A 26187-nucleotide genomic window follows, 5' to 3' on the forward strand; every position below is an offset into this window, starting at 1 on the left:
AATTTTTTTTGTATAGACATGAACATTGGTGAAATGTGATCTGTTATGTTTGTGTTGTAAAACAAACATTTGGGTCATATTGCCCTTATTGGACCGAAGAGACTATGGTCATAGGTAATTCTATAACAAATTGAATGTTATGGAAAGGTCCTTCTGCAAAGGAAATCTGGCAAGGTGCTGACTCTAAAATAATGTATGTATTTGACAAAGTTATAAAAAGTAAAGAACAAAATATTTGTAGGAAAAAGTTACCTCACGGAAGGTCTTTTCAAACTCATTATTTCTGTTTGTTCTTACTTACTTGAATCAAATTGTTTGTGACATGAATGCTTAGGACATGTCAATTACAAAACCTTGCAAAAACTGATCAACTTAGAAATTTTGCCTAACTTCTAGTGCAATAAATCAAAATGTCAAGTATGTGTTGAATCTAAGTATGTTAAGCATACTTATAAATTTGTTGAAAGGAATTTTAATCCTTTAAAATTGATTTACACTGACATTTGTGATATGAAGTCAACACTATCTCTTGATGGGAAAAAGTGTTTCATAAATTTTATTGACAATTGCACTAGATAGTGTTATGTTTATTTGCTGAATTGTAAGGATGAAGCAATAGAAACGTATATGTAATATAAAACTGAAGTCGAAAATCAGTTGGATAAAAAGATTGTCATGATTAGAAGTGGTAGATGTGGAGAATATGAATCTTCTTTTGCAGAAATATATTTGAAAAATGGAATCATCCTTTAAATTACTGCACATACTCACATCAATCTAATGAAATTGTTGACGGGAAAAAACCGAACTTTGAAGGAAGTGTTGAATGTCCTACTTATAAGTTCAGGTTTACCACAAAATTTGTGGGGTGCTATCATTATAACAAAAAAAGAACAACAAAAAGTTTTATTTGTTAATAAAGGGAGCAACAAATAAAAAAAAAAAAATTTGTTTGTAAAGAAAGGGAGCAACAAAAAGTTTTGTTTATTGAAGCTTTGTTGTATCCTGATAAAGAATTGTTTGTCACCCCTTAAAGTATATCCAATCAATAACTCTTGAAAGATAGTGATCTAACAATTTCAAATACAGTCTATTCCATATGAGAAATGGAAATGATGAAACTATTCCCAAACGGATCAAAATAGGACCTAAGACTGTGGATTGTATGCTCATTGGATATGTTACAAATTGTAAAGCATGTCAACTTATGGTTCATAAGTCCGAACCGTCAGATAGTCAAGTGAAGGGTCTAAACTACCTTGTAACGAACCAAATGATAATGTACTTAATAAAGAGATTCATAGGCGTAGTAAATGTCAATGGACAAATTACTTCCTTTGGGTTTGATTTTGTAACATTTCTTCTTGAAAAATGAGTCTCATATATTCGAAGAAGTTATGTCTTCTATGGACTCATCCCTTTTTTAAAGAGGTTGTCAATAGTAAGATAGATTCAATCTTGAGCAACCATACTTGAGAGTTGGTTGATCTTCCTCCAGGAAATATTGGGTTCAAAGTGGATCTACAAAAGGAAAAGAAAGTTGATGGAACTATTGACAAATACAAAGCAAGACTTGTTGTCATATGCTTTAGACAATAAGAAGGCATTGATTATTTTGACATATAATAGCCACTAACTAGGATTACATCTATTTAGATGTTAATTGTGCTAGTTGCGGTATATGACCTTCAAATTCGTCAAAATGGATGTAAAAACATTTTTTTAAAAATAAATAAAGAAAGAATTAGAGGAAGAAATTTACATGGAACAACTTGAGGGCTTTGTGGTTCCTAATAAAAAAAAAAGTCTGTAAACTTGTTAAGTCACTTTGTGGACTAAAAACAAGCGCCCAAATAATGGCATGCGAAGTTTGACCAAACTATGTTGGCAAATGAATTCAAAGATTAATGAATGTGATAAATGTCTTTACATTAAAGACACTCCAAATCACAGGGTCATTGTTTGTATTTATGTTGATGACATGTTGATCATCAAAAGAGACATTTCTGACATAAATGCTACTAAGCATTTACTAGAAGTAACTTCGAGATGAAAGACATTGAAGTTATTGATGTGATTGAAAAGGTACTTGACAAGTTCAAGTATTTGGATTTCAATATTGTCAAGACTCCAATAAATGTGAGTTTTGTACTTCAAAAGAATGAAGGCAAAAGCGACTCACAATTGGATTATGCTAGAGTATTGAGAAGTATGATATATATCATGAAATGTATGCGATCAAATATAGCATGTGCTATTAGTAAACTGAGTCGGTTCACGAGTAATCTCAATCAAACTCATTGGATGACAATGAAAAAAAAAGTTTTTGAGTATTTGAAACATACTTAAAAATGATTGTTTTGCATTATAACTAATATTCAATAGTATTGGAAGAATATAGTGATGCAAATTAAATCACCAGGTCAAATAAAGTAAAAGCCACGATTGGATATGTATTTACTCTTGGTGGAGGAACAGTCTCTAGGAAATATTCCAAACATAAATGTATTGCTCACTCTACTATGAAATCTGAGTTTATAATTCTAGATAAGGCCGGTGATGAAGTTGATGACTCCGAACTTTCTTGAAAGATTTTTGGCCCAAACCTTTAGCTCCAGTATGCATACATTGTGAGAGTTAATTTGCAATAGGTAGGGCATGGAGCATAATGTATAACAGAAAGTCTCGTCATATATGACGTAGACATAATATCGTTAGAGAACTGCTCTCTAGTGGAATTATCATAATTGACTATGTAAAGTCAAAGGATAATGTGTCGGATCCATTTACAAAAGGCCTAACTAGAGAGGAAGTTGATAGATTACCAAAGGGAATGAGACTATGGCCGAGGACAAGTCATTGTGGCGGTAACTCTACCTAGAAGACTAGAGATCCCAAGATCTAGGTTTCAGGAGATCAAATAAAGTCATTGATGATGGTTCAACATTGTCAAAATATTTTTTTATGGTTCATTCTCAAGATAAGACAATGTTCAGTAACAAGGATAAAGGCATTATGTACTTTTTAATTGGTTTCTAAGTTTGATACAGGGTATGTCAAATAGTGTATCTATGGGATAACACATTTAGAAATCACCATTGTAAGTGTGAAGTGTAAGCCGCTTCAAGGAGAATTCGGTAAGGTCAATTCTCTACGCACTTATAAACCAAGACATGTTCATGGCTGAAACGAACAAAACAATGAGAACCAAAAATAGCTCAACGGTTGATTGTGTGACTTATGTTGTCTAGGTATTCACCAAAGCTCGACGGTTCAAAGATATCAAATCTACCGATTGACCGAGTATATCTGATATATGTTCACTATGGAAAGTTTAAAGGGAAACCCACTTATCCAGATGCAATCAATCCTTACTTACGAATCATACAGTTTTTCATGCATATATTTTAACAATAGTCATTCCCTATTCATGTGGGGGATTGTTGGATTTTAAAGGTGTGAACAAGAAATGAAGGGTTGTGACTCTCATGAAGGGTTGTGATCTTTATGAAATGTTGTGTTCTAAAGGGTTGTGACCTTTATGAAAGAGTGTGTTCTAAAGAGTTGTGACCGTTTGAAAGGTTGTGTCTTTTCCAAAGTGTTGTGATCTTTCTGAAAGATTATCTTCCTTCCAAAGAGTTGTGACCTTTACCCTTTGTTGGCTATAAATAGAGAGGTTTTCTCTCATTTTTCTGCATCGAATTCTTCCCTTCTTTTGCATACATTTCTTACAAAACAAAATCGATCGATCGTGTCTGTGTGTGATTCGTTGTTGTCATTTTGAGTTCGTTGAAATTATCGAAGTTTGAGGTACCGCTACTTCTTTAATGGTTAATCCGTTTTATCTTGGAAGGAATTAATCTGCAACCTCGAGTACTTGAGGGGATTAAATTTCTTAAGGACACACAGTGAGTTCTGTGGACTCGGATAGTTCTTTGTTTTTTCTTTTCATCTTTTATTATTTCTTATTTGCTAATTTGAATACAGGAGATGACAGTTCTTACTTGAGGAAATAAGAAAAATACTCTTTGATTCACATTATAAATCAATTTCTACACAAAAGGCAAGTGATTCTGATCACTAGACAATGAATTAATTGCATAACCAAAAGATATGCTGCTGCGTTCCTTATTTTGCAATCTAATTCATTTTGATCTCTGTAGTAGAAAAAAAACACAAGTTGAGATATTTGTAGCTGCAAAAAAAGTGAAGTTGATTTTTGTGGAGTATTGGTTTATATGAATTTACAAGTATTAGTGTGGTACAAAACTGTTGAATACCCCTTTGGACTGTAACATCTATTCTTGACTAGCTAGTGATGATTCGAAACATTTGGACTGTAAACGCCTGAAAAAACATTCAACAACTGATTCTGCAATCCATCATATTTACCAGTCTTAGACCACAAAGCAGCATCAACATTGGATGATTCTACTTCCTCATTTTTCTTGGACAACAATGACCAATTACTTGACTGAGATCCGTTTCAGTTGACATATGACAACAAGGACTTAAATAGGCCTAGAGTGACTAACTGAACCTCCTTCAACTGCCAATGTTTAAGGTAACTTCTCGACATTTTCCTTCATCCTACTCTTCAAGTCTTTAAGCAACTTTTGGATCATCTTCTTGGACTTCTTTCTAGAAGTTTGGTAGATAGAGATGTCATCCATGTTCATGTTCCTCCTTCTACCAAGAGCTGAAAGAAGGCCTTGTTTGTTTTGTTTTTCATTCGACAAGAGATCTTTGATGATGGCACAAACGTCCAACAGCTTGAGGTACCCCTCTAATAATTCATCCAATTTATCTTGTGAAATGGCTTGTTGAATGTGTGGTAGTTGAATCACATCTTCCGTGTAATCTAATAAGTTTTCAAGATCACCAAATCTGTCGAAAGGGTGGAAGAGGTAGCCTCAGAAGATGATTTTACTCTAGATAAGTGTTCATTGAATTGAGACACGATTGGGTGAGATGAAGAGGGAAAGCTGCTACAACGAGCATGCTTCAGGATGGTTTTTGGTCTCAAAGGTGAAGGGGCCATTTGTTTTTTTTCCATACTGGAAGGTCTAAACAATTCTAAGTTTTCAAGCTGTGCTCCTTCCTCTTGCTCTTGTTTGAAATATATAAAAGGATTTAACTTTGATCTAGATCTAACAACCAACTAGCTTTTCTAGGCGATGTCTATGGCATGTTAGCAAGTTGGGTGTTTATGAACTCTTATCTTTATGAGTGATCTTATTGTTCAAGACAAACAATATTGACAACTCTGAAGTCATAAAAGCCACTCGTGCACTTGATTCAATTTATGAGAACCGATTAGCGTAACATAACTCTGATGTGGATGGAACTACCAATTAGATGATGTTTGTGCTATGTCCCCAGCTGCCACAAGATACTAGTCTTGACTTGACACAAACATGAGTATTATTTTTAAATCATTGCACGATTGAGTTGCCAATTTTCACGGATCTTGTCAACCAAATGCCTCCACAGAAAGATAAACAACATAATCTTTTGCTTATTTGTCAATGCAAACTTGCACAAAATATTATAGTCTTGCCATTGGTGATCTTCTTGGTAGAGACAAAAAGAATCTTGACAACTACACGCACAAATGGCACCCGTGCACTTTATACAAATAATGGAAGCAACCGTGCGCACATGATGACAAGTGATTTGTGTGAAGCTATCACTTAGGCGATGTTTCAGCTATATATGTCATCTATAGATCCGTATACTCCGCAAAGATTTTGATCAAAAATCCAGAAACACAACTCAATTTGAACTGCTAATTAAATAGAAAGGCATCTGAACATTGTCGAAAAGTTTGCAACAGAAAGAATCTTGTCAACTCTCTACACATGAAATGACAGTCTCAGTTGGTCTACCATTTTTAATGTACAAACCAATTATGTTGAAAAGCCTATGGTAAAACTAGCCAAGGCAGATTAATTTTAACTGAGTACAATAGATTTCCAATTTAATCAACATCTAAATATATTAATCCAAGAAATGGGATAAACTGTTGCAGTAGCAGAAACAGAACTTGACATTGTATTCAATAAGAGAGATATTTGTAGCAGCAAAAAAATGAAGTTGATCTTGTATTTCATTTTGATGTATATTATAATAAAAATGTACATGTGTTACTGTAGTACAAAACTTTTGGATAGGCAACATCCATTATTGACTTGCTAGTGATTCAAAACATTGAGGAGGGACACTCGGGTTTTGATTAAACGCCTGAAAAAGCATTCAAGCCCTTCTTCAACAACCTCAATGGTTACCTCCATCTCTCGCAACTGACTCGTCAATTCTTCATATTTGCTGGTCTTGTTGTGACTGATAAGTGAGCACAAAGCAGCATCAACATTGTCAAATTCATTGGCTTCTACTTCCTCACCTTTTGAGAGCATAATCTTGGACAACAAGGACCAACTACTTGATTGAGATCTTGTTCCATTGACATAGCACAAGAAGCCCTTAAATAGTCCTAGAGTGACTAACTGGACATCCTGCAATTCTCCAACAATAGCCGATGTTTCAGGCTTTTTTGATGCCAAGTTATTTTCCTTGATCATGCTCTTCAAACTTTTAACAACTTTTTGGATCATCTTCTTGGACTTTCTTCTAGAGGTTAGATAGCCAGAAATGTCATCCATATTCCGTCTTCTACGAAGAGCTGAAAGAAGGTCTTGTCTGTTTTGTTTTTCATTCGACAAAAGATCTTTGATGGTGGAACAAATGTCTAATACCTTGAGGTACCCCTCTAATAATTCATCAATGTTCAGTGAAATGGCTTGTTGAACATGTGGTAGTTGAAGCAAATCTTCCGTGTAATCCAATAAGTTTTCAAGATCACCAAATCTACAAGTGAAGGATGAAAGGGAGGAAGAAGTAGCCTCTGAAGAAGATGTAAGTCTAGACAGTTGCTCATCGAATTGAGATATAATAGGGTGAGATGTAGAGGGAAAGCTGCTAGAACGAGCATGCTTTAGGGTGGTTTTTGATCTCAAAGGTGAGGGAGGAGCCATTTGTTTTTTCTTGTTGAATTGAAAGGTCCAATTCTATGTTCTCAAGTTGTACTACTTTTTTTTCTGGCTTTTGTTTCATATATATATAAGTAGAGAATAGGGACCTGAGTTGGATCTAGATCTAACAGGCAACTTAGTTATTCTAGGCGATGTTTGTGGCATGCCTCCTCCTACCAAAAAGAAAATTGACAGCTCTTCTGCCTCTTCAAGCCAAGAAAAGCCTATCTTAATGCAATGAGACACTCTTTTCCAGCACATGGATGATAGAGTTATATCAAGCTACCACTTAGGCGATGTTTGTGTGCTAGGTATCCCTTGATAACTCCTAGAGACAACAACAATCTTGACAACTGCCAGCTGTTCTGCTAAATAAGCTGAAGATTAGTATGTGGGAAACAAGAAACTGGAATATGTCTAACCAGCAAAACAATTGTAGTTGATAAATCTCAAAAATCAACACTAAGATCCTGGAAGAAGAATTTTAAGCCTTTAATCTAAATCAGACGGACCCTAGCTCCATTGTCGACACCAAAAATTTTTACAGCCATCAAAATTTTAAATTTCTTAGATGTACTACAGTTATATTTTTTTTTTATCCATTGTTGCATCTTCTCAGCATGTCTATTAATTTGTTCGTGAAAACTCATCCCATATTTTGAGACGACGTGAAATGTAGAAATTAAATGTACATGTAATCCTAATTTGCCTCCCATAGAGGATCAACAAACTAATGTAATGAGTAATGACAATACATGTAATTCTAAATCACACGTGTAATTTAATGATACTATAGTTGCCAAGATTCCAATTGTCTCTAAAGGTGTCAAGATCCGTTTATTTTGCCAAATTGTTTGATGAAAAAAAGGACACGTACAGATCAATATTTTTAAACATAAGAGTGGTAAGTTAGAGCTCGGGTGATGGAGCAGTGGCTGTTGGAGGTGCTGAGGGTTAGAAGAGGGCAAATTTAGTCCATTTTTGTATGGTTTAAAGACAAATCTGACCATTTTCCATTATAAAAAAGTCTCACGCATTAAAAAGTTTTTTTTTTTTAGTCAATATAGAATGTATAAAAGTAGCAAGTAGTTGCTATAGATTCATTAGTATGCATTGATGTTAATGATGGTATACAAGTTGGTATTTTGGATATGGAAAATGATGATCATACCAGTTTCCCTTAAGGGTTACTCTTGGTTCTACAAGATTACAATTAACTAAAATGGCATGAAACCAAACGAATCATCTTTCTTGCAGCGGGTTAAATATAATAACGGATACAATTGTCTGTGTTCGACTTAGCTATAAGCCCGGTTCATTACATCACTCCAAGATGCAAAAGAGATACACTGTTGACATCACCTAATGCAAAATATGTTAATATTTTGTATGATTGCAGGTCCGCAATTCAACAGCAGCATGAGCCTCAGGGAGCAAAATCAAGTAGCGGATAGCCTAGCCATGCCTGGAGCTAACAACGATGCACTGCTCAATCTCACTCTTTTTTATTCTACACCGTCTTTTGCCAGTCACATGAGTGAAGCAGAAGTAGATAGAACAGGCACTAACTTTTGTAACCCAATGCCAGATAGTATAGCTGACAACGCATGAAGTGCAGCCTACAACACTACAATGCCCTTTACTCTTTCTTCTACTATACTGCGTAACAAAGTCTGCTGCTACACCCTGTGAGCTGTCAACTCCCTGTATTTGTTTTGCTTTAAGTAATGAAAATTTGTTCTTTTTGACCCAAAAAAAGCACACCTACAGAACGTAGGTTATGTTTGAGGCTTTAGACAATTGTCTAGCATTCTGGTTGCTTTTAAGTAAATCAACGGCCCAAAATGATGTTGGATTGTTCAGTTCAAAAGAACAAAGAAAAATTGATCTGTGCACTACTTTAATACAACAACAACAACGTACCTACTGTAATCCCACAAGTGGGGTAGTGTGTACACAGACCTTACAGCAACCATAAAAGGAAGAGAGGTTGTTTGCGATAGACCCTTGGCTCAAACCAGATGAAAAAGAGTATAGCAGTAACAAGCAGGAAGAGCAACTTGAAAATACAATAATCAAGGCTAAAGAATCAACAAATAGAAACAGAAATAGAAATCTAAGAATACGAAAATACAAGACTAATACTAGTTCTCCAGAAATGGGAAAACAAAGCACTCGACTATCTACTAACCTTCTATCCTAATCCTCGACCTCCACACCCTCCTGTCAAGGTCATATCCTCGGTGAGCCAAGACTGCGCCATGTCCTTACTAATCACTTCACCCCAATACTTCACAAATCCGCAACATCATTTGTGAAAGTGTGTATCTGACAGATGGGTTTTGATAAATTTAAGATAGAATAGGCAGATGTGATGAATAATGACTCAATCAACAAATTTGAACATTGCAAAATGTTATACTGCGCTGATATTGTTATTACTGGTCCCATGTCGGATAAAATGCACCGTATATTTATCATAAAAATGTATTTGGGTCATCTATCCAGTCCTATATACACATAATTAAGATACAGATTATTATCAGAATTTAAAGAACAAGGCCATGTACAACAATCTGAATACAACTAACTTACGAGTATTATATCTCTCTTCTCAGGCAGGTCTTTTCCCAGGCAATCAGCAGCTTCAATGACTTGCATCACCGAACAGCCTCTTCTCACGTTCCACTAGTGTAGTCTCGATCCAACTGAAAAATGCCCAAGTAAGAGCGAGGAGCCATTGTTTGTGGAAGCATTCACACAGCTTACTATTCATTCGTCTTCAGAAAATATGCAGGCAGTCCTCAAGCTCTCTGTTTACTATATATGGGTATATGGAGCTGAAGATGAACATCTTTTCTTCTGCAGCAAAATACCAGGAATGCAACTTTTATTTTGTTGGCTACATTTATTTCAGCAGAACTTATGAGCTATCACGTCATAGCCATAACTTCAGTTCAGCTTTGGAGTGACATGACTTCATCCCATTGCTGCAGCAGATCACACAGTTTCCATGGGGGAATATATGTGCAGGCTAGGGTTTAAGGAAGAAGCTAAAAGATCTCTGAAGTGTTAAGAATGTAAGTTTCTGATGGAACTCATCCAACTTATATATGCAATTAAAAAAAGCTATTATTCTTGCGGTAGGGGGCGTGGAGATGGCGAGTGTTTTAGTCTAAAGCTAAAAGCACATATGTTGGTGTCAATAATTTATTCCTTTCAGAAACTCATCCAAATTATAGATGCTTATTGGAGCAGTTATTCCTCACAGGTCTCAACCATAAGAAGAGAATTTTACAAAAAGACGTACTAAAAATGGTCTCATAAATCTGTATTGACAAATTTAATCTTTAGTTCTCTACTGAAAAAGCTTTATAAGGGAATCTGTTCACTGTAATCGAGCTTAATCTGCTCACCAGGATTGTTAAATAAGATCAACTTCCAACTTTAATATCATCCATCAAGATAGACATTGATCATCTAGCTTCAGAAAAATAAGAAGTCAGTTGGCACCATCAATAGCAATATATGTTGATAAACTTTCACATTTCATGCCACGTTCATGATGATGCCACCATTACTTTCTCATAAGCATTTTCCATCCCCTTGTCATCACGTAACCTCTGCGACAAGTTTCGCACCCCAAGAGTCTTATACTGCCACACAATATGAGATATCTCATCTTGAGGAAAACACATACCATGCTGTTTAACTGACTTGTGCAGCTGGTAGAAAAACTTGGGGTCCTGTAAGTTGATATACTCATGCAACACCTTCTCATGATCAGGGATCCAATTCCTTGGAAATGGAGTGTAATCACATGACGGGATTGAGGACATGTGGGAAAACCGAACACCTTCAATAGCATCAACAAGTCCCATCCTCAAAAGATCTGAATACTCAGGTGCAGAATTGTTGGTGTGCTCCCTCAATGGACAGCTTAAATCACGCGAGGCAATCTTATAAACCTTGGCACGAGATTTCAGCCTATACCTGGCAGCATATAACTTAGCCAGAGAGCTACGAACCACATATGCACAAAAGCCAACAACTTTTCTCCGATTATCTGCATATCTGAACCAATCAGCCATTGTCTCAAGGAATTTGTTCATTTGAGAATTAGTGTGAGCTTGACCAGAGTAAAGCATAGGTGTGCAAGGCAGTGGCTCAGGATCCCTATCACCTTTCACAAGCTTGAGCTTTCGAAACTGGTGGATACATTGTTGCAAGCTAGCAGAGACTGAAAGCAAAGTACCTACACCTTTCTCACTCACTATATTACCACCACTGGCTGTGTAACGTAGAGTTGGATAAATAACACGACGACAAATAATATGATCCAGGAACTGAATTCCCCTAGAAATATGCTCAATCTCTATTTTTGAATTGTCCAACCTGACCCCAAAAATTCTCTCACAAAATTCAATTATCTCTTTCCTCATTTCCACGGCATCTTGTCTAGGCCCTCGAATCCCAACCAAGAAATGACCCCCAAACCTTATAAAATCCATCTTCCTCGTCTTCTCTTTTCCACTTGAAGGAACAAACTCAGGCCAAGCAGGATTATGACAACCATCATCCATAGAATATTTCCATATCGTGTCTCGCTCACACGGCCTAAAAAACTCAACTATTTTCTGTTCCATCATATGATCAAGCTCATTAAGACATACATTAGCCAACAAAGGACTTAGAATTCCACAACCACCATAATTGGGTATCTTAGAAGCCTCCTGCGGAGCAAACTCAAAGAATGTCCTTAACCAATAAGGATCTGGCTTGGGCTCATTCTCATTTAAAATCCTCTTTTTTGTCCGCCCCTTCTTTCTCTTCCTGCTATCTTTTTCTTCTTCTTCTTCACCCTCCTCTCCACGTCGATGAGCTTTCAACCCCGACTTTATTAAGTTCAACACCTTCTTATCCTTGATAGCCTTTTCAAGAGTAGCCATAACGACATCAACATCAACATTATCAAAAACCTCACTAATATCACCTTTCAGAAACCACAAATAACCAGCAAAATTACTTCTAATGGTCCTAATAACAGTATGGGGATTCCTTCCAGGGCGAAAAGCATGGGACTTTGATGAAAACCTAGGCTCAAAAATGGGTTCAAATATCATAAGTAAAGCTTGTTGTACCACAACATCCTGAAAGGGCGGCGTTTTGGATGTGAGTATAGATTGGAGCTGACTCCTGGAAAGCTGCTCAGTAATGGGTTTTTCATTAGGGCCACGAATATATTGATGGATTTTTGTATGCCAAAGGAATTTTCCACGGATAACTGTATTCCGGAGGGATAAGAGGTCGGATAGAACATGGGATTGGATAGCATTCCGAGGGGGGAAAGAACCAGTGAGATGAGCATATGTGCGTTGGTAAGCGAGGATCCAGAGATCGAGTTTTGAGAGAAAGCCAGTGAGGTTAGTGAAGGGTTTTTGGGGTTGAGAGAAAGTTTTGATCCACAGATTAGACAGGATTTCCAACGGATCTTCCTTGAGAAGAGAATGAGTACCTTCTTTACGGAGGCAGTGGCGGGGCTGATGCCGGAGGCGGCGGATGGTTTTGGCGCACGAGAGGTGTTTGGTTTTTGTTCTCACTGCCATTTTTTCTTTAAAAAAAAAGGCCTTGGCGAGTGCCTCTACTATCACTCAAGTTACAAAATAAATTCGTTGGTCACTATTTTTTCATACTATATTACTAATTCATTGGATTACATATTTTTATTTACAATTCTTTTCTATAATACATAATACTTGTGAATTCCGTCCAAAATTAAAAGATATTCGTGTAATTATATACAATGTATACTGTAGAAGAAGAACCAAGAGGGTAAATTCTCATCAACCTTAACTAGAATCACCTTTAAAGTTCTAAATCATTTATTATGCTACAAAGAAAAATATTATGAAACAATATCTCTTTAAAGTAGTTGTAAAATCATGGCTTTGAATTTGGGTTTCTTAAAGACTGCGTTTCCTACCTCGAAAAAGTATATAGGGTGAGAATCCCTCTCTCATTCATGTAGTGATAAGATTATACTACTTGTAACAATAATTAAATCTGTATCATCATTTTCTTTTTCCGTGTTATGTTTTTTTTTTTTTGCATGGAGTTGGTGATTGCCTATTTCGTTCTTTGTTAGAAAAGAGAAGGTAGACGGGACATGTTATTTTTGCAACTATTACATCCATACTGGGTGCCCAGGTTAACAACTCCACCATGACAGCAAGGCCTCTGTACACCAGTGAAGATGAAGTCCCAACTCGTCATGCTCGCCAGTCCCTATGATTATAAAAGATTGGACTCCATTGTCTGACTAGTTATTGTCTTAATTACCTATCGTGTTGAGTACACTCGTTAAATTTTATTCATCTTTAAATGATAGCCTTTTTATTCGTTGATGTTTACTGATTAATCTAACAGTAGTCAAAATAACCGTGTTTGTTACATGCACATTGTGATCCTAGTAAAAAGAGTTTGCAACACCTGCAGAACGTTATGTTTGAGGTTTTGATAAATTTAAGACAGAATCGGCAGATGACTCAAATCAATAAATTTGAACAGTATTGCAAAATGTTATTACTATTACTGGGTCCTACCGTCGGATAGAATGCACTATATATCTATCATAATATATATATATATATATCCAGTCCTATATACACAAAATTTAAGATACAGATTATTATCAGAATTTTATAGAACAATCTGAATACAACTTACTTACAAGTTACAAGTATCATCTCTCTGTTCTCAGCCAGGTCTGGTGCCACGCAACCAGCAGTATCAATGACTTGCGTTACCAAACAGCTTCTCCTCATCAATCCAACTGAAAAACGCCCATGAACGAACAACTCTTCATGCTTCTTCTTTTTTCCCTTAGATGGTTTAGAGATGCCACCCCTACTTCGCTTATTTGCAATTATCACAAGAGTACTGTCCATCTGTACATGAACATGGCCTGCCGTAGCTCATATATCTATCTCTAACAATCATTTTCTCAAAATATCAAACCCAATAGCAGCTCCAGGAGCACGGAGTCCTCAGTCTGGCTCAACTTAGTCCATCGGTAGCTACCAAACTTGCCACAGGGACTGGCTGGCCACCACTTCAAGCCTCAATGGTGCCAATGGGGTGAACAACCACCATGCCACTTAGCGCCAAGGTAGTCGTAGCATGTCATAATGTCTCCAACCATAAATACTCCCATTTAGCGCCAAGGTAGTCATAGCATTTCATAATATATATACATCTCCACTAGCTCAGGTCCCCTCTGGTAAGCACATTAGTTACTTGAGGATTGGTGCCTATCCTAGGGTATTTAATCCCCTTATTTCAGGAATTACCTCTGCCATAAACCCTGCTTCCAAACTAAAACTGATCAAGCTATGATGATGCTACAGCAAGAGCAGAGAAAGACAACAAGGTTTCTGTTGCTCCATTTCACATTGTCCTCTGTTCAATAACTTCCAACAGTACCATAATAACAGGCACCCAGAAGACATAACCTTCTCAAGGTAGTGCTATACCAATTTCTCATGCTCTTTAAGCCAGATCATCCTCTTCAATGCGTTGTAGAAGTTCCTCATACACCTTCAAGGATTTGGCAGTAAACCTTTCCATGGCCTCAAAAATATGTCTCAGACCGACCTGAAGGCTACTATTTTTGCTTGTGTCACTCTGGTAAACGACATGCCTATTTAATGAGAGACCAGTTTCATCCCCAGAAATGAGTACTATTCTTTTGTCCAGTGCATGAATCCCCTTTTGTATCTTCTGATCCTCCCTCTCAAGGTTTTTCACTTTTCTCTCCATATCCTTGTGCACCATCATCCTTTGCCGCATTTCATGTTTATCTCGCTCCCAGAGCTGAAGGACATTTGATGCGAAATCTCGCATACAGTCAACAACCTCTTTCTCAGAAACTCCTTCTATGGTTTGTGACCACTGATTACAGATGACAAAAATTGGGGGAGCACCAATTCTGCCTGGAGAAAAGGGAACTCTTCCATCGGCTGTTTCCTCGGGCACATACAGAAGACATTTCATGAGCCAGGTGTTTAGTGCTCTCACATAGCCCTTCTGTGCATTCACCCAGCAAGAGAATCTCAAAGTCCAGTTCAAAAGCTCATGTTCAAGCTGCAGAGTGGCTTCAAGATGAGCATCACTCAAGTGTTTGTGAGATGCAATGGCATCTAATCTTTTGGCTTCTCCAATAGCCTGGCATTGGTTACGATGACACTCAAGCATGCCTTTCCACATTTTACTTAACCTAAATAGAGAATCCACATAAGGAGAAAGTTGCATTAGATAACTATATTGGCCTAAAGGAGATAAAAGTTCAGCTGAAAAATCTCTAACAATCCGACAGTACTAGGAATAGACATTATATCAAGATAAATCCAAGCATCCCACAATATATTGCCCAGCTGTAACTGACTGATGATTTCGCAACTCCAGATATTGCATTCAGTTTTTAGTGAAAGCAAGAATCCTCTTCAGGAGTCTCACATTTCACAAGCAGCTATACATTCATCCACCCTTGACTTTCTAATAATACAGTATAATGTGTGTTTGTAAAGGCTGAATATGTAGGTCATAGCTTCCACATCCTAATAAACAAGCCAACTTTTTTTTTAAAAAAAAGTGAGTCTAATACGTTCAATAAAGCTGGGAGCACGAGAAACCTCGCCTATACAAGTGGTATACCGAAGAGTAGAAGACCTACAAAAATACATAAATTTCAATGAAAGAAACCTAATCTTCTATACCAATTGGAACCATGTATGTGTCAAAAGAAACTAGGATTAAAAGGATGTTTCTCAGATTACAAACCATTCTCTAATCCCTCAAAACTAGGAATAAACAAGCCAACTTGAATTTTGCATAAAGAACAGATTTATGCAATTACCATATTGCTAATGTAAAAGTTTTAAGCAGTTATTGAGGTAGAACACTTTAGTACAAAAGTACTTGACAAACTCATCACAAGAAAGTTATAAAACGTTTAATCTCTACAGGTTGTCGGCCACAGGAATGATACACGAAAAAAGAACATCACATTTGAATCCAAATCAATTTCTTGAAATCATTCAGGGAGATCAATAGACAAGACTTTAGATGGTGCAGTAGCTTGGAGGCGTACAATGATGTCATTACAATAACCTTGGACTACAAATCAGAAACAGTAATAAAAATGTGGCAAACCAATACTTTTTCTCTTCCATCTAGTGCATCTACAGAAATCTAATGATAGCCAATCCAGACAGAGAGTTCTTTTATATATCATTAAACATAAGGTATCCATTTAATCCAGAAGATTCAGAAAAAACACAGGTTATCAAAAAAGAGACTCAGAAAAAAGACATACCCCTGAATAAGTATATTCAGTTGCGGCCATAACTCTTCATCCCTCATCTTGTTTATCTTCTCAGAGATCTTATCGACAACCTGAATCGCAATTCTAATTTTTGTGGAGAGACTTCTAACCAATTGCCTTGTCATGTCAACCTTGTGAGCCTCAGCACCCTTTTGATCTAATCTCTTCAGCTTTTCAGATTTCCTTTCATGAAGCACCCTTATCTTCTCCTCAGACTGCAAAACAGCCACAATAAGCAAATGAAAGTATTATATCACAGGAACACTGTCAATACTAGTTTCGCATATGTTTAAGATTAATGTGAATTACACCACCACACTACAGCAACCTTTGTCTCATGGGGATGACATGATCGAAGGGGAGACATTTTCACATTCCAATTGCAAGAAAGGGAGAGAGAGAAAAAAGTACTCTTTAAGGCCCAACAAAACTAACAAGCAAGGTTATCCATGACAAACCGAAGGGGACAGAGGAGCAGGGGCAGATCTACAGTTTCCCATGTGGGTTCCCGGAAACCAGTATTTATAATGTAAAACCTTGTATTTATAATGTAAAACCCTTTAAATATAACACAAAATGGAGTAGGGAACCCAGCCGTAAGTTCTGTTGTTAGCTCAGTGGAGAATGAGGAACCAGCTGAATCTTTGCCCAGTTTTGAACCAGGGATCCATTCCGCTGGTCACATTTTATTTCACTCTTTTAAAAAAGAAAAAAAAGTTGTCCTCATTTTTTTTTCTTTTTTTCTTTTTAATGCCCACAATGGCCAAACACAAAAGATATCACAACAAAATTTAGAACTCGCTGAAAGTATCACTCAATTTTTCAAATTAATTTTGAAATTAAAGAGAAAATGAAAAGTAAGTAAAACTTAGGGTTCTAAATATTGTTGTTAGTACCCTTCGTGGTGGCCCAGGGGTTTGGGCTTGGGACTTCCATGTTGGAGGTGTTCGAAACCCCTTGCCAGCGAAAGCAAGGGGTTTGCCTTCTGGGTCGAGCTCGTCGCACCAGGCTTGCCTAGTGCCAGTTACCTCTCCTACGTGGTTTGCGAGCTATTGCATAGGAGCGGGGGTTTTACCCTGTGTGCACCCAAAGGGTAGCGGTTGCGGGTTTCCCTTGTCATAAAAAAAAATAAAAAATATTGTTGTTAGTTTCTTCCATTTTGATGTTGCCTAGCCATAGTCAAGTCCTTCATTCTTCTTCCTCGTTCTTTATTTTCCTCTTATATTAAAATAAAATTTCTCTTAATTTTTCTAACTATTGTCATGATATATCACAGTTTATTACTTTTTAAATATATATTGAACATCCAGTACTTTATTCAGTAACTATTGTATGTTAATTTGAAATTGCTAGAAATAGGAGTGTGCAAATTTTGGTTTAACCGATGAATTGAACCATAAAAATGTTATAGGTTATTGATACCAGTTTATCAGTTAATTGATAACTGAACGGTTGACACCTAGTAGACATTTTATTATCGTTTAAACCGATAACAAATCTTTGAGCACTACAAACCAGTTAACCGATGATGGATATCTTATTGGTTCGATTATCGAGAACCGATAACATCTATAATTGAATCGAATCAACCGATAAGCAGATCTAGATCCCCTATTTGGATGGGCTTATAGCTTTTGACTCATAAGTTTTTTTTTTGAGAATGAAAATGAAAACTTATTTTTGACTCATAAGTTAGGACTTTTGACTTATGGTTTTTAGCTTATTTTTGTCTTTTTGGCTTGAAAAAGGTGCTTAAAAGCACTTTCTTATTTTACCCAAACACCACACAAGTGTTAATAAAGTTATTTTGGCTTAAAAGCACTTAAAATAAGTCAATCCAAACAGGCTCCTTTTTGGGAAACCATAAGCTTCAAATCCTCTGCAGAGGAAATGTCTTCTACAAAAGTTCCCAGGAAGAGAAAATACAAGCAAAATACAAGCAACACTAGCCACAGAAGTTTACAGACCATTTCTGTTAAGATTCAAAATTAGCAAATAACAGTAGATTGTAACAAGTTCAGATGTATTGCATTTGCAAATCTGAATTATCAGACAGATTTTTTGAGATTGTCCATAAAGCTTCAAATGAATTGAATGCCAACTACCAATTAAACCACTTGATTACCACTTGCAAGCCACACCAAGAGATGTATTGAGACAATAATCACAGATGAGGAAGAATTTATTTTGAAACCTCCAATCACTTGAGCTACTGAACAAAAAAACTACTGCCCTCCAAAAAGAAGAAGTCGTCCAAAGTATGTATCTAGTGAACAGTGAAAAAAAATAGACAACCTACAAAACAAAATAATACCTTAACCTCCTGATACAGTTTCTTCTCCCAGAGGTACAGCTTGTTTAACGTTGAAGAAAGGTTCTTGTACCTTGAACTAACATCTCCTTCAACATCTGAAGCAGCAGGATCATTAATCTGAATCGCAGCATTCTTTGACGTAGAAGGTTGTGATGATACTACGGACAATGAAGGTGAAATTGCATGCAACATCTTGGAAGACACTGTCCCCATGAAATCCCAAAAAATAGAAGTTAAAAATCAACTGAGACAGCCTTAAAATCAAATTATTAACATGTCCAGTATACTATGCAACAGCTAGACTTAGACTTCATTCACAAATAGAACAGTATCCTCATCTGCAAAGCTCTCGAGCATAATGATGAATACAAAAAAAATCATAATTTGATATCACAATGAAGTACCTAGATATGTGGAAGGCATAAAAACCAAAACTTGAGATCACAACTAAGTACCTTGATATGTGGCGTTCTTACGATTGTGGGGAAGCTTTCCAACCTCCAGCATCTTAGCTAGCTCATTTCCAGATTCAGAAGCTAGCTCAAACTGAACCTGAATCTCTTTCACAACATCAGAGTCGTCCTTGAATGCACGAGCTTTGAACCCAGCAACATTTCCCCCATGCCCTGACTTTCCTTCCTCATCTACCACTTTCTTATCCACAACGTGTACCTCAAACTCCACCTGCTCATTTTCCATTGACGCACTTGGCCTCCCATGGTATAGCGACTCCGAATCACTTTGCTTCTCTCTCTCCTCCTCTGCCACTGCTTTTGAATGGTTCCCTCCGTGGCCTTCGCTTTCGCTTTCGCCTTCGACAAACTTCTGATGTCCGTGAACTTCCTTAACAACCTCGTGCTCAAAATCCTCGTCTTCCAAATCAGGGATACCTTCTTCTTCCCTAACCTCTCTCGAGTCTCGGCTTGGCGTATACGGTGTAGGGTAATTATTACTCTCAAAAGTCTCAAAAGGGTTCAGAAAATCCCAAGGTGAGGTCCTCGGTGGAGAGGGCGGCGGGGGAGGTGGTTTTGAAGTTGACGGCGCTGATGAAGGCCCAGCTCCAGACGGCGCCGGGGGAGATGAAACACCGTACGGCCTTTGAATCGAAGAGGAAAAAAAATCGCCAGCGTAATTGGGATAATTCGGATAGTTGTTGTAAGAATTAGGATTGTTACTATTGGGATAAGGATAATAGGAAGAAGACGCTTCACCCATTCGAACAGTCTCCGGACTTATGGGTCGTTGATGATAGGTCACCGAGGGCGTCGTTTGTTTCCTCATGAAATTCATATGCATAAACCCTCCACCACCCCCACCGACTTGATATGGTGCGCCGAACCCACCACCACCAACTTGATATGGTGCCCCGAACCCACCACCACCACCACCAACTTGATATGGTGCTCCGAACCCACCACCAGCCTCGCCGACTTGATACGGTGGCCCGAACCCACCACCCCCAGCGACTTGATATGGTGGTCCGAATCCACCACCTCCAGCGACTTGATATGGTGGTCCGAACCCCCCACCCCCACCCCCACCAACTTGATATGGTGGTGCTCCGAACCCTAGGGTTTCATGATCAGCATAAGTGAACTGACCATACTGATTACCATGAGTAGGGGTTTCCGTATGGTGATGCAAAGACTCGGAACCGGAATCATCGTCTTCGTCGGATTCAGAGTGGAAGTGAAGGTGCGAACCGGAACTAGAGTGAGAATCGTGAGGGTGGTGAATGGGAGCAGCAGGTTTTTTAACTGGATGAGGAAGGGCAGAGGAAGGTTCTGGAAGGTGACCTTTCCGATGAGCGGGGAGATGGAGAAGCGGAGAGAGAGGACTACCAGATGATGAAGAAGAAAGATCGAGATCATGTTGGAAAAACCGGTGAAGAGAAGCGCCGACGGATTTCAATGAGTGAAGATAAGCTACATGGGCTTCGGCAAAAGCGTAACGGTGGTGAATAGCTTGGTCTAAAAAGGCGCAACGTTCACGGCATAGAGCGACCGCCGGCAAGTCATCATGCTTAGAGGTTGCGCACCCCATAATTCCGAGTAATTAGAATTGGGGAATTAATTTAATTAACAATTACTAATAAAAAGGAAAAGAAAGAAGTCATGGTGATGGTAAAGTGAGAGAATAAGTGGAGAAACAGAGAGGGATGGAGCAAGATCAACAAGGGTAAAGAGAAAGAAGCATCACTATTCACTCACCCACCCCACCCACCCCCCCAACCTCCCTAGAGGGACAAAGATGGAATCTTTGCCAGCTGAGATTTCGTCCGTTTATAGGCAGATAAGAGAAAAATGGCTGCTCCGACGACCCAATATACTCTGCTTTTTCCTTTTCAACAAATTAGGGAGAGATGAATACATACATTATTGCTACTCTTACTTTTGCTGATTAAAAATGCCATTTAACATGCAATTTGAATTGTTAACCTACCCCTACTAAATGATAAAACTAGCTCATTAACAGCAACAACAAAAAAAAAAAAAAAGTCATTTCCTCTATATTGTAAGCTTTGGTATACAAAATAACCTATTAGTTACTTATATGGGTGAACAGCAACAAATATTTCGTGGCCGTATTTATATGGTTGAATAGTACTAATAAATATTTAGTAAAATTATTTGAAAAGAGTGAAAATTATGATTTTAAGGAAAAAGTGTAAGCGTGTATATGTGGAAATGGGAGGTTGTAGGAGTAGTTGCATTCCGATTGGACTAGTCTTTCTTGTAATTTTAGTTTGACAAGTCTTTATTTTGGTCAAAACTCTACCACGAGTCGTATGTGGTTGCCACTTTCTTTCTTGGAAGAAAATGCATTCCTTAGGTATCTTTTTTTATAAATAAAAGAAAATATATATTACTCCTAAAAGTTTGTTTGTAAATTATGGCTAACATTCTTGTTTACTTAAAAAATACACCAAACACAAAGATAAGTCCAAGTCAATCTAATTCCGGATATCAAATGACCCCTAGGTCCAATATAGTCATATTTTTAAACCTTCATGAATAAGATAGCCTTAAAATAGAAAAATAAATTGTCAAATATTAGATATCATTTTTACAGTACAAATGTCATCACTTAAATATAAAATTTTAAATGTCTTTACTTTTTTTTAAAAATAATATATATATCTTTATTTGTGTATGAAAATGACATAGAGTGATTGACCATTGTCTTTATTGGTATATATATTCTAGTTTAATTTGCAAGAGCCAATGGTCGACTATTATTGATCTATAATAAATAATTATTATAGTATAAAGTATTTTCCACTAATTAATCAATCAAACATTGAAAAAATAGTATTTTCATGGGGAACAAAGTTTGATGTTCAAGGATGATTTTACCAAAGTTTGAAGTTTGAGGACCAAATGAAAAACTTGGGGAACATTTTGGACTAAATCTGCAACTCTTTATTATTAAAATTGAATATGCATGAATGAGGTATAGTAATGATTGGATTAAATGAGACAGTGAAATGCTATAAAGTTTCTTTATTTCAGGGCTTATCAGTCATCACTCATTGAATCATTCAAAAAACATCTCCACAATCACTGTTATACCATTCTTCTTTTTGCCATTTTATGCAAAATTTGACCCCCTTTTCACTCTTCATACTTTCTCATGTCCCACATCTCAAAACTCTACTATTGTTAAAAAGTAGTATAAGTTTTGGGTGAGTTATTAACCAGCCTTTTTGTTAATTTAATTTATTCACTTCAGTCCATATGGAATAGTTGTGCTGAAATATTGTCCGATTGAAAATCTTTCATAGGTGGACTAACTGATCGATCGAATTGCGTAGGGCATCTTACAAAATCTTTAATTTCTAAAATCAGGTTTATCATTATTAATCAAATCAGGACGATACGATTTATTGACAAAATGAAATTTCCATAGTTTTATCCCAAAGAAGAAAAAAAATCTAAAAAAGAGGAAAAGTTACTAAGATAAGGGAGCTATAAATAAGCAAGCAAGGAGGATAGGTGGGAAAAAAAAGAAGAAGCAAGGCACCAGTTGAAAAAGGATATTTTAAAGAGGATTGTTTTATTTGTTTGATATGTTACTTACACAATATATGAACAATAAATAATTAGAATAACAATTAGGCGGATTTTTTTATTTTTTTTTAAATTTAATTTTCTTTCTTCTTCTTTTCTTTTTTTTTAACCCTCCCTAGGAGCTCCCACCCATTTTGTTCCCTTGGTGACTCGAACTTGCAACCTTCGGGTTGGAAGTGAGGGGTGCTTACCATCCGAGCAACTCCCTCTCGTCAATTAGGCGGATTTGTTAACTCGTTTTAGCTTAATTTATTTGAGTTGAAGTAATGATTCGTCTATTTATTGATTCTACCTTCTTTGCTTAGTCCATTTGACACTTCTATTTATAGCATAACACAATTTGGTCCGGATCAAAGGCAGTTTTTATGTCAGTGTACTTTGTACTATTTACACATAAATTTGACTCTTTTCTCTCGATAAAAAGCTATTGTCGTTAGTCAATTAATAAGATAAACTACTACATCTAATCCAACTATTAACAAAAGATAAATTATGACCTTTTCATTAATTTAAAGAGTAAGTTTTACCGTTTCCCTAAACTCTATATGCATTGACAAATGACATGTTCACACATTTATCACGATTTCATATCTTCTTCACCAAGTTATCAACTTTGTTTAAATGTTGCATTAGGGGAATTTAACTTATAACAAATGATGATTAAAAGAGTTGGAATTACACAATTGTAAACAAAACACAGTATCGACTAGCCGTTTCTATGATTAAGAGTTGTAATGAGAGTAATTTTCATAAATTACCTTTTTTTAAGTTTCAATTGATATTCGCATAAATTAAATATGTATGTTAACAAACACATGAAAAATTACAATAATATGATTTTGGACGAAAATAAATAATAATCTTGAGTACTAAAAGTTTATAATTCAATGAATGAATATATTTTCAAAGAGGGAAAAAGGGAAAAGATGCTTTTGCTCTATCTCTCTTCAATTTTCCATTTCCAGCATGCTGCTAAGGCCTAAGAGGAAATCGTTCATTTTACTTTTTCCCTTCATGCTTCAATAATGAAGTGCTTGCTGCCCTTACTATGAAACTTTTCAACGTTAATACAAATTTAGTCCAATTCTAATATAGATTCCAAATGCTAAATAGAAAACACAAAAAAATTGAAGCTATTGACGACATAGAATTTGGAATTGGCCCTACGGAGATATATTATATTTGCTAAAAGTGAAAAGATTTATAATGCATACACATATAAAATATAATTTGGACTCATCCTACGTACGAGAAGTAAGTATATTTTATTCATGATTTTTTTTAAAACAGTGGCATGAACTGTTAATTATGGAGTATTAAGTAATTTGTCAATATAATAATTACGAGTTGATTTAGAAATATAAAATTTCAGGAGACGACCATGGTAGTGCACGTGGTCAATTAATGTCTTTTATATGTATTCGACCTTTTTAATTGACTAATTAATTATATGGTCAGTCATTACCTATATATATTTTGTTTTTTGAAATGTAAGTTTGAGCATGAGAAAATAATAGGCAAACGACTTCATTGTTCCTATATATTTAGGATGCAAAATCAGTAGAAATTATCATCCATGAGTTTTTTTTTCTTTCTTATTTTTAATATTAATATAATAAATAACTAGATTTTTGCACCAAAAATCTAATTTTGAAATCCAAAACTTTTGATTGGTCGAGCAGTTGAATAGAAGTAAGCAAGCAATAGGTAATAGACGCAAGTACTTCATCTTTTAATTAATTATTATTTGCAATAATAATAATAAGTACTTGAAAGTTGAAATAAAGGAGATTGCCGGGGTCCTCAACCCAAGTACTACTAATTTGTACATTCATATCCATGCATGTGATACAGTAGTACTTGAGCCACGTGAACAAGAATTTAAAAATTTCGGATGCATCAATATTAAGTTAAAAAAAAAAAAAAAACTTGGTCACGTGTGTGGATCTATTAGCTTGTACCAGTAGTACAAAGCACAATTTCACATAAACATGCATGTGGGTCCGCCTCTACTTAGTATAGTATATATAATATACTTTTTCATATAAGATTTTTATTTTTATACATAAGAGATACACAAGAAATTTAAAAATGTCGTTTACTTCTCTTCAAATTGTAAAAAGGACAAAAGATCTCTTTTTTTTTCTTTTTACTCCTTTAGTTTCAAATTGTTTGTCTTATTTTGACTTGATATGAATTTTAAGAAATTAAAAAAAAAACTTTTGAAAATTTGTATTTTAAATTAAAGATATGTCAAATATATCATTTAATTTTGTGGTCTCAAACATGTCATGTAGAAACTCGAAATTAAAAAGTTGTTGAAAAAGAAAACAATCATTTTTTAAAAATTAGGCTAATTAACACATTAAAATGGAGAAAGTAGTGCAGGAGGATTTATAAAGTGATGCTGGAAATATTCATGCATGCATGCTGTCAATTGTCATTTCTTCATGTATAAAGTGTAAAAAAATAAAATAAGAGACCCTTTTGTTCAGAAGAGGAATTGAGGATGTGAGATAGAGTATGTGTTTTTATCTATCAACTCCAACCAATCACTTAAATGGTGGGCAACTTTTAATCATCATGCTTTTTCATAGGAATATGCTTTAATTTCTGAGCCTCTGCCATGCACTATATATATACTGTACGTTTAATTATTTTACAACTACTATGGTTATTTAACTTTAGGTAGCTCGTATCATAAATAAAAAAAAAAAACTCTTAAACATTATTTAACTTTGACTCTATATATTTTATGTGCAGTATTAATTAGTAGGTCCCCACAAGATAATTAAGTGATTCTCCATGTTAACTAACAGCAATTGTGCTGCACTAATTGTGTATATTTTGGACTGTTGCATGAAACTTTCCAGCTTGTTATTCATGTGTTACATTATTGGAACTATTTTTTTTTAAATACATTACTGGAACTATATATATGCTATTCCTTAGGAAGCATCCATATTCCATCCTACCCAAAAGTAATTGCTTTAATTTCACTTCTTACTATTAACTAAGTTGGTCCTCAATAAATTGTGTAACAAGTTTCAAATGAGTTTAAGGGTGTGTTTGGTACGAAGGAAAATGTTTTTCAATTTTTTCATGTTTGGTTGAGTTAAATATTTTGGAAAATGTTTTCCGAATCAACTCATTTTCCTCAAATTTAAGGAAAATGACTTCCCTTCAAAACTTAAGGAAAACATTTTCCAAAACTCTCTTCCAACTTCAAACTACAATTACTTTTTTGTTGAAAAAATCAATTTATTTTGTCCCTACCCTCAAACCACCTCCCCCCAACCAACCCCCCCCAAAAAATAATAATTTAAAGCTTGTTTTTAAATTAAATTTTTTTACCCACCCTCACCTCTACCCCTACCCCCACCCCCTCCC

General features: G+C 36.0%; 3 protein-coding genes and 1 pseudogene across 5 annotated transcripts; all 4 read right to left on the bottom strand.

The window, feature by feature from the left end:
• Nucleotides 1-4251: 4251 nt before the first annotated feature.
• Nucleotides 4252-5096, bottom strand: LOC102579936 (uncharacterized; annotated as a pseudogene).
• A 983-nt stretch (nt 5097-6079) lies between these two features.
• LOC102602471 (uncharacterized) lies at nt 6080-7486 on the bottom strand. Its single transcript, XM_006364461.2, has one exon. The coding sequence runs from the start codon at nt 7032-7034 to the stop codon at nt 6195-6197; it is 840 nt and encodes a 279-aa protein (XP_006364523.1). The 5' UTR covers nt 7035-7486; the 3' UTR covers nt 6080-6194.
• Nucleotides 7487-9215: 1729 nt separating this feature from the next.
• On the bottom strand, nt 9216-12752 carry LOC102580267 (uncharacterized mitochondrial protein ymf11). Of its 2 annotated transcripts, XR_001471988.1 has the most exons (2): nt 9627-12752; nt 9216-9541 (listed from the first exon to the last, which is right to left on the bottom strand). XR_001471988.1 is itself a non-coding variant. In XM_006364478.2 (1 exon), exon 1 carries the CDS (start codon nt 12635-12637, stop codon nt 10592-10594), a length of 2046 nt encoding a protein of 681 aa, XP_006364540.1. In that variant the 5' UTR covers nt 12638-12752; the 3' UTR covers nt 9484-10591. The 2 variants fall into 2 exon arrangements, 1 of the variants encoding a protein (XP_006364540.1); XM_006364478.2 differs by having other exon boundaries at nt 9484-12752.
• Nucleotides 12753-13585: 833 nt separating this feature from the next.
• Nucleotides 13586-21142, bottom strand: LOC102602806 (uncharacterized). 2 transcript variants are annotated; one of them, XM_006364463.2, is made up of 5 exons: nt 19183-21142; nt 18728-18930; nt 16405-16628; nt 14575-15306; nt 13586-14483 (listed from the first exon to the last, which is right to left on the bottom strand). In XM_006364463.2, the coding sequence occupies exons 1-4, from the start codon at nt 20768-20770 to the stop codon at nt 14580-14582; spliced, it is 2742 nt and encodes a 913-aa protein (XP_006364525.1). In that variant the 5' UTR covers nt 20771-21142; the 3' UTR covers nt 13586-14483; nt 14575-14579. The 2 variants fall into 2 exon arrangements, with proteins under 2 accessions (XP_006364525.1, XP_006364524.1); XM_006364462.2 differs by having other exon boundaries at nt 13586-15306.
• Nucleotides 21143-26187: the final 5045 nt, after the last annotated feature.

This window comes from Solanum tuberosum, unplaced genomic scaffold (assembly GCF_000226075.1).
Source record: "Solanum tuberosum cultivar DM 1-3 516 R44 unplaced genomic scaffold, SolTub_3.0 scf00500, whole genome shotgun sequence".
In the NCBI taxonomy this organism is placed as follows: Eukaryota; Viridiplantae; Streptophyta; class Magnoliopsida; order Solanales; family Solanaceae; genus Solanum; species Solanum tuberosum.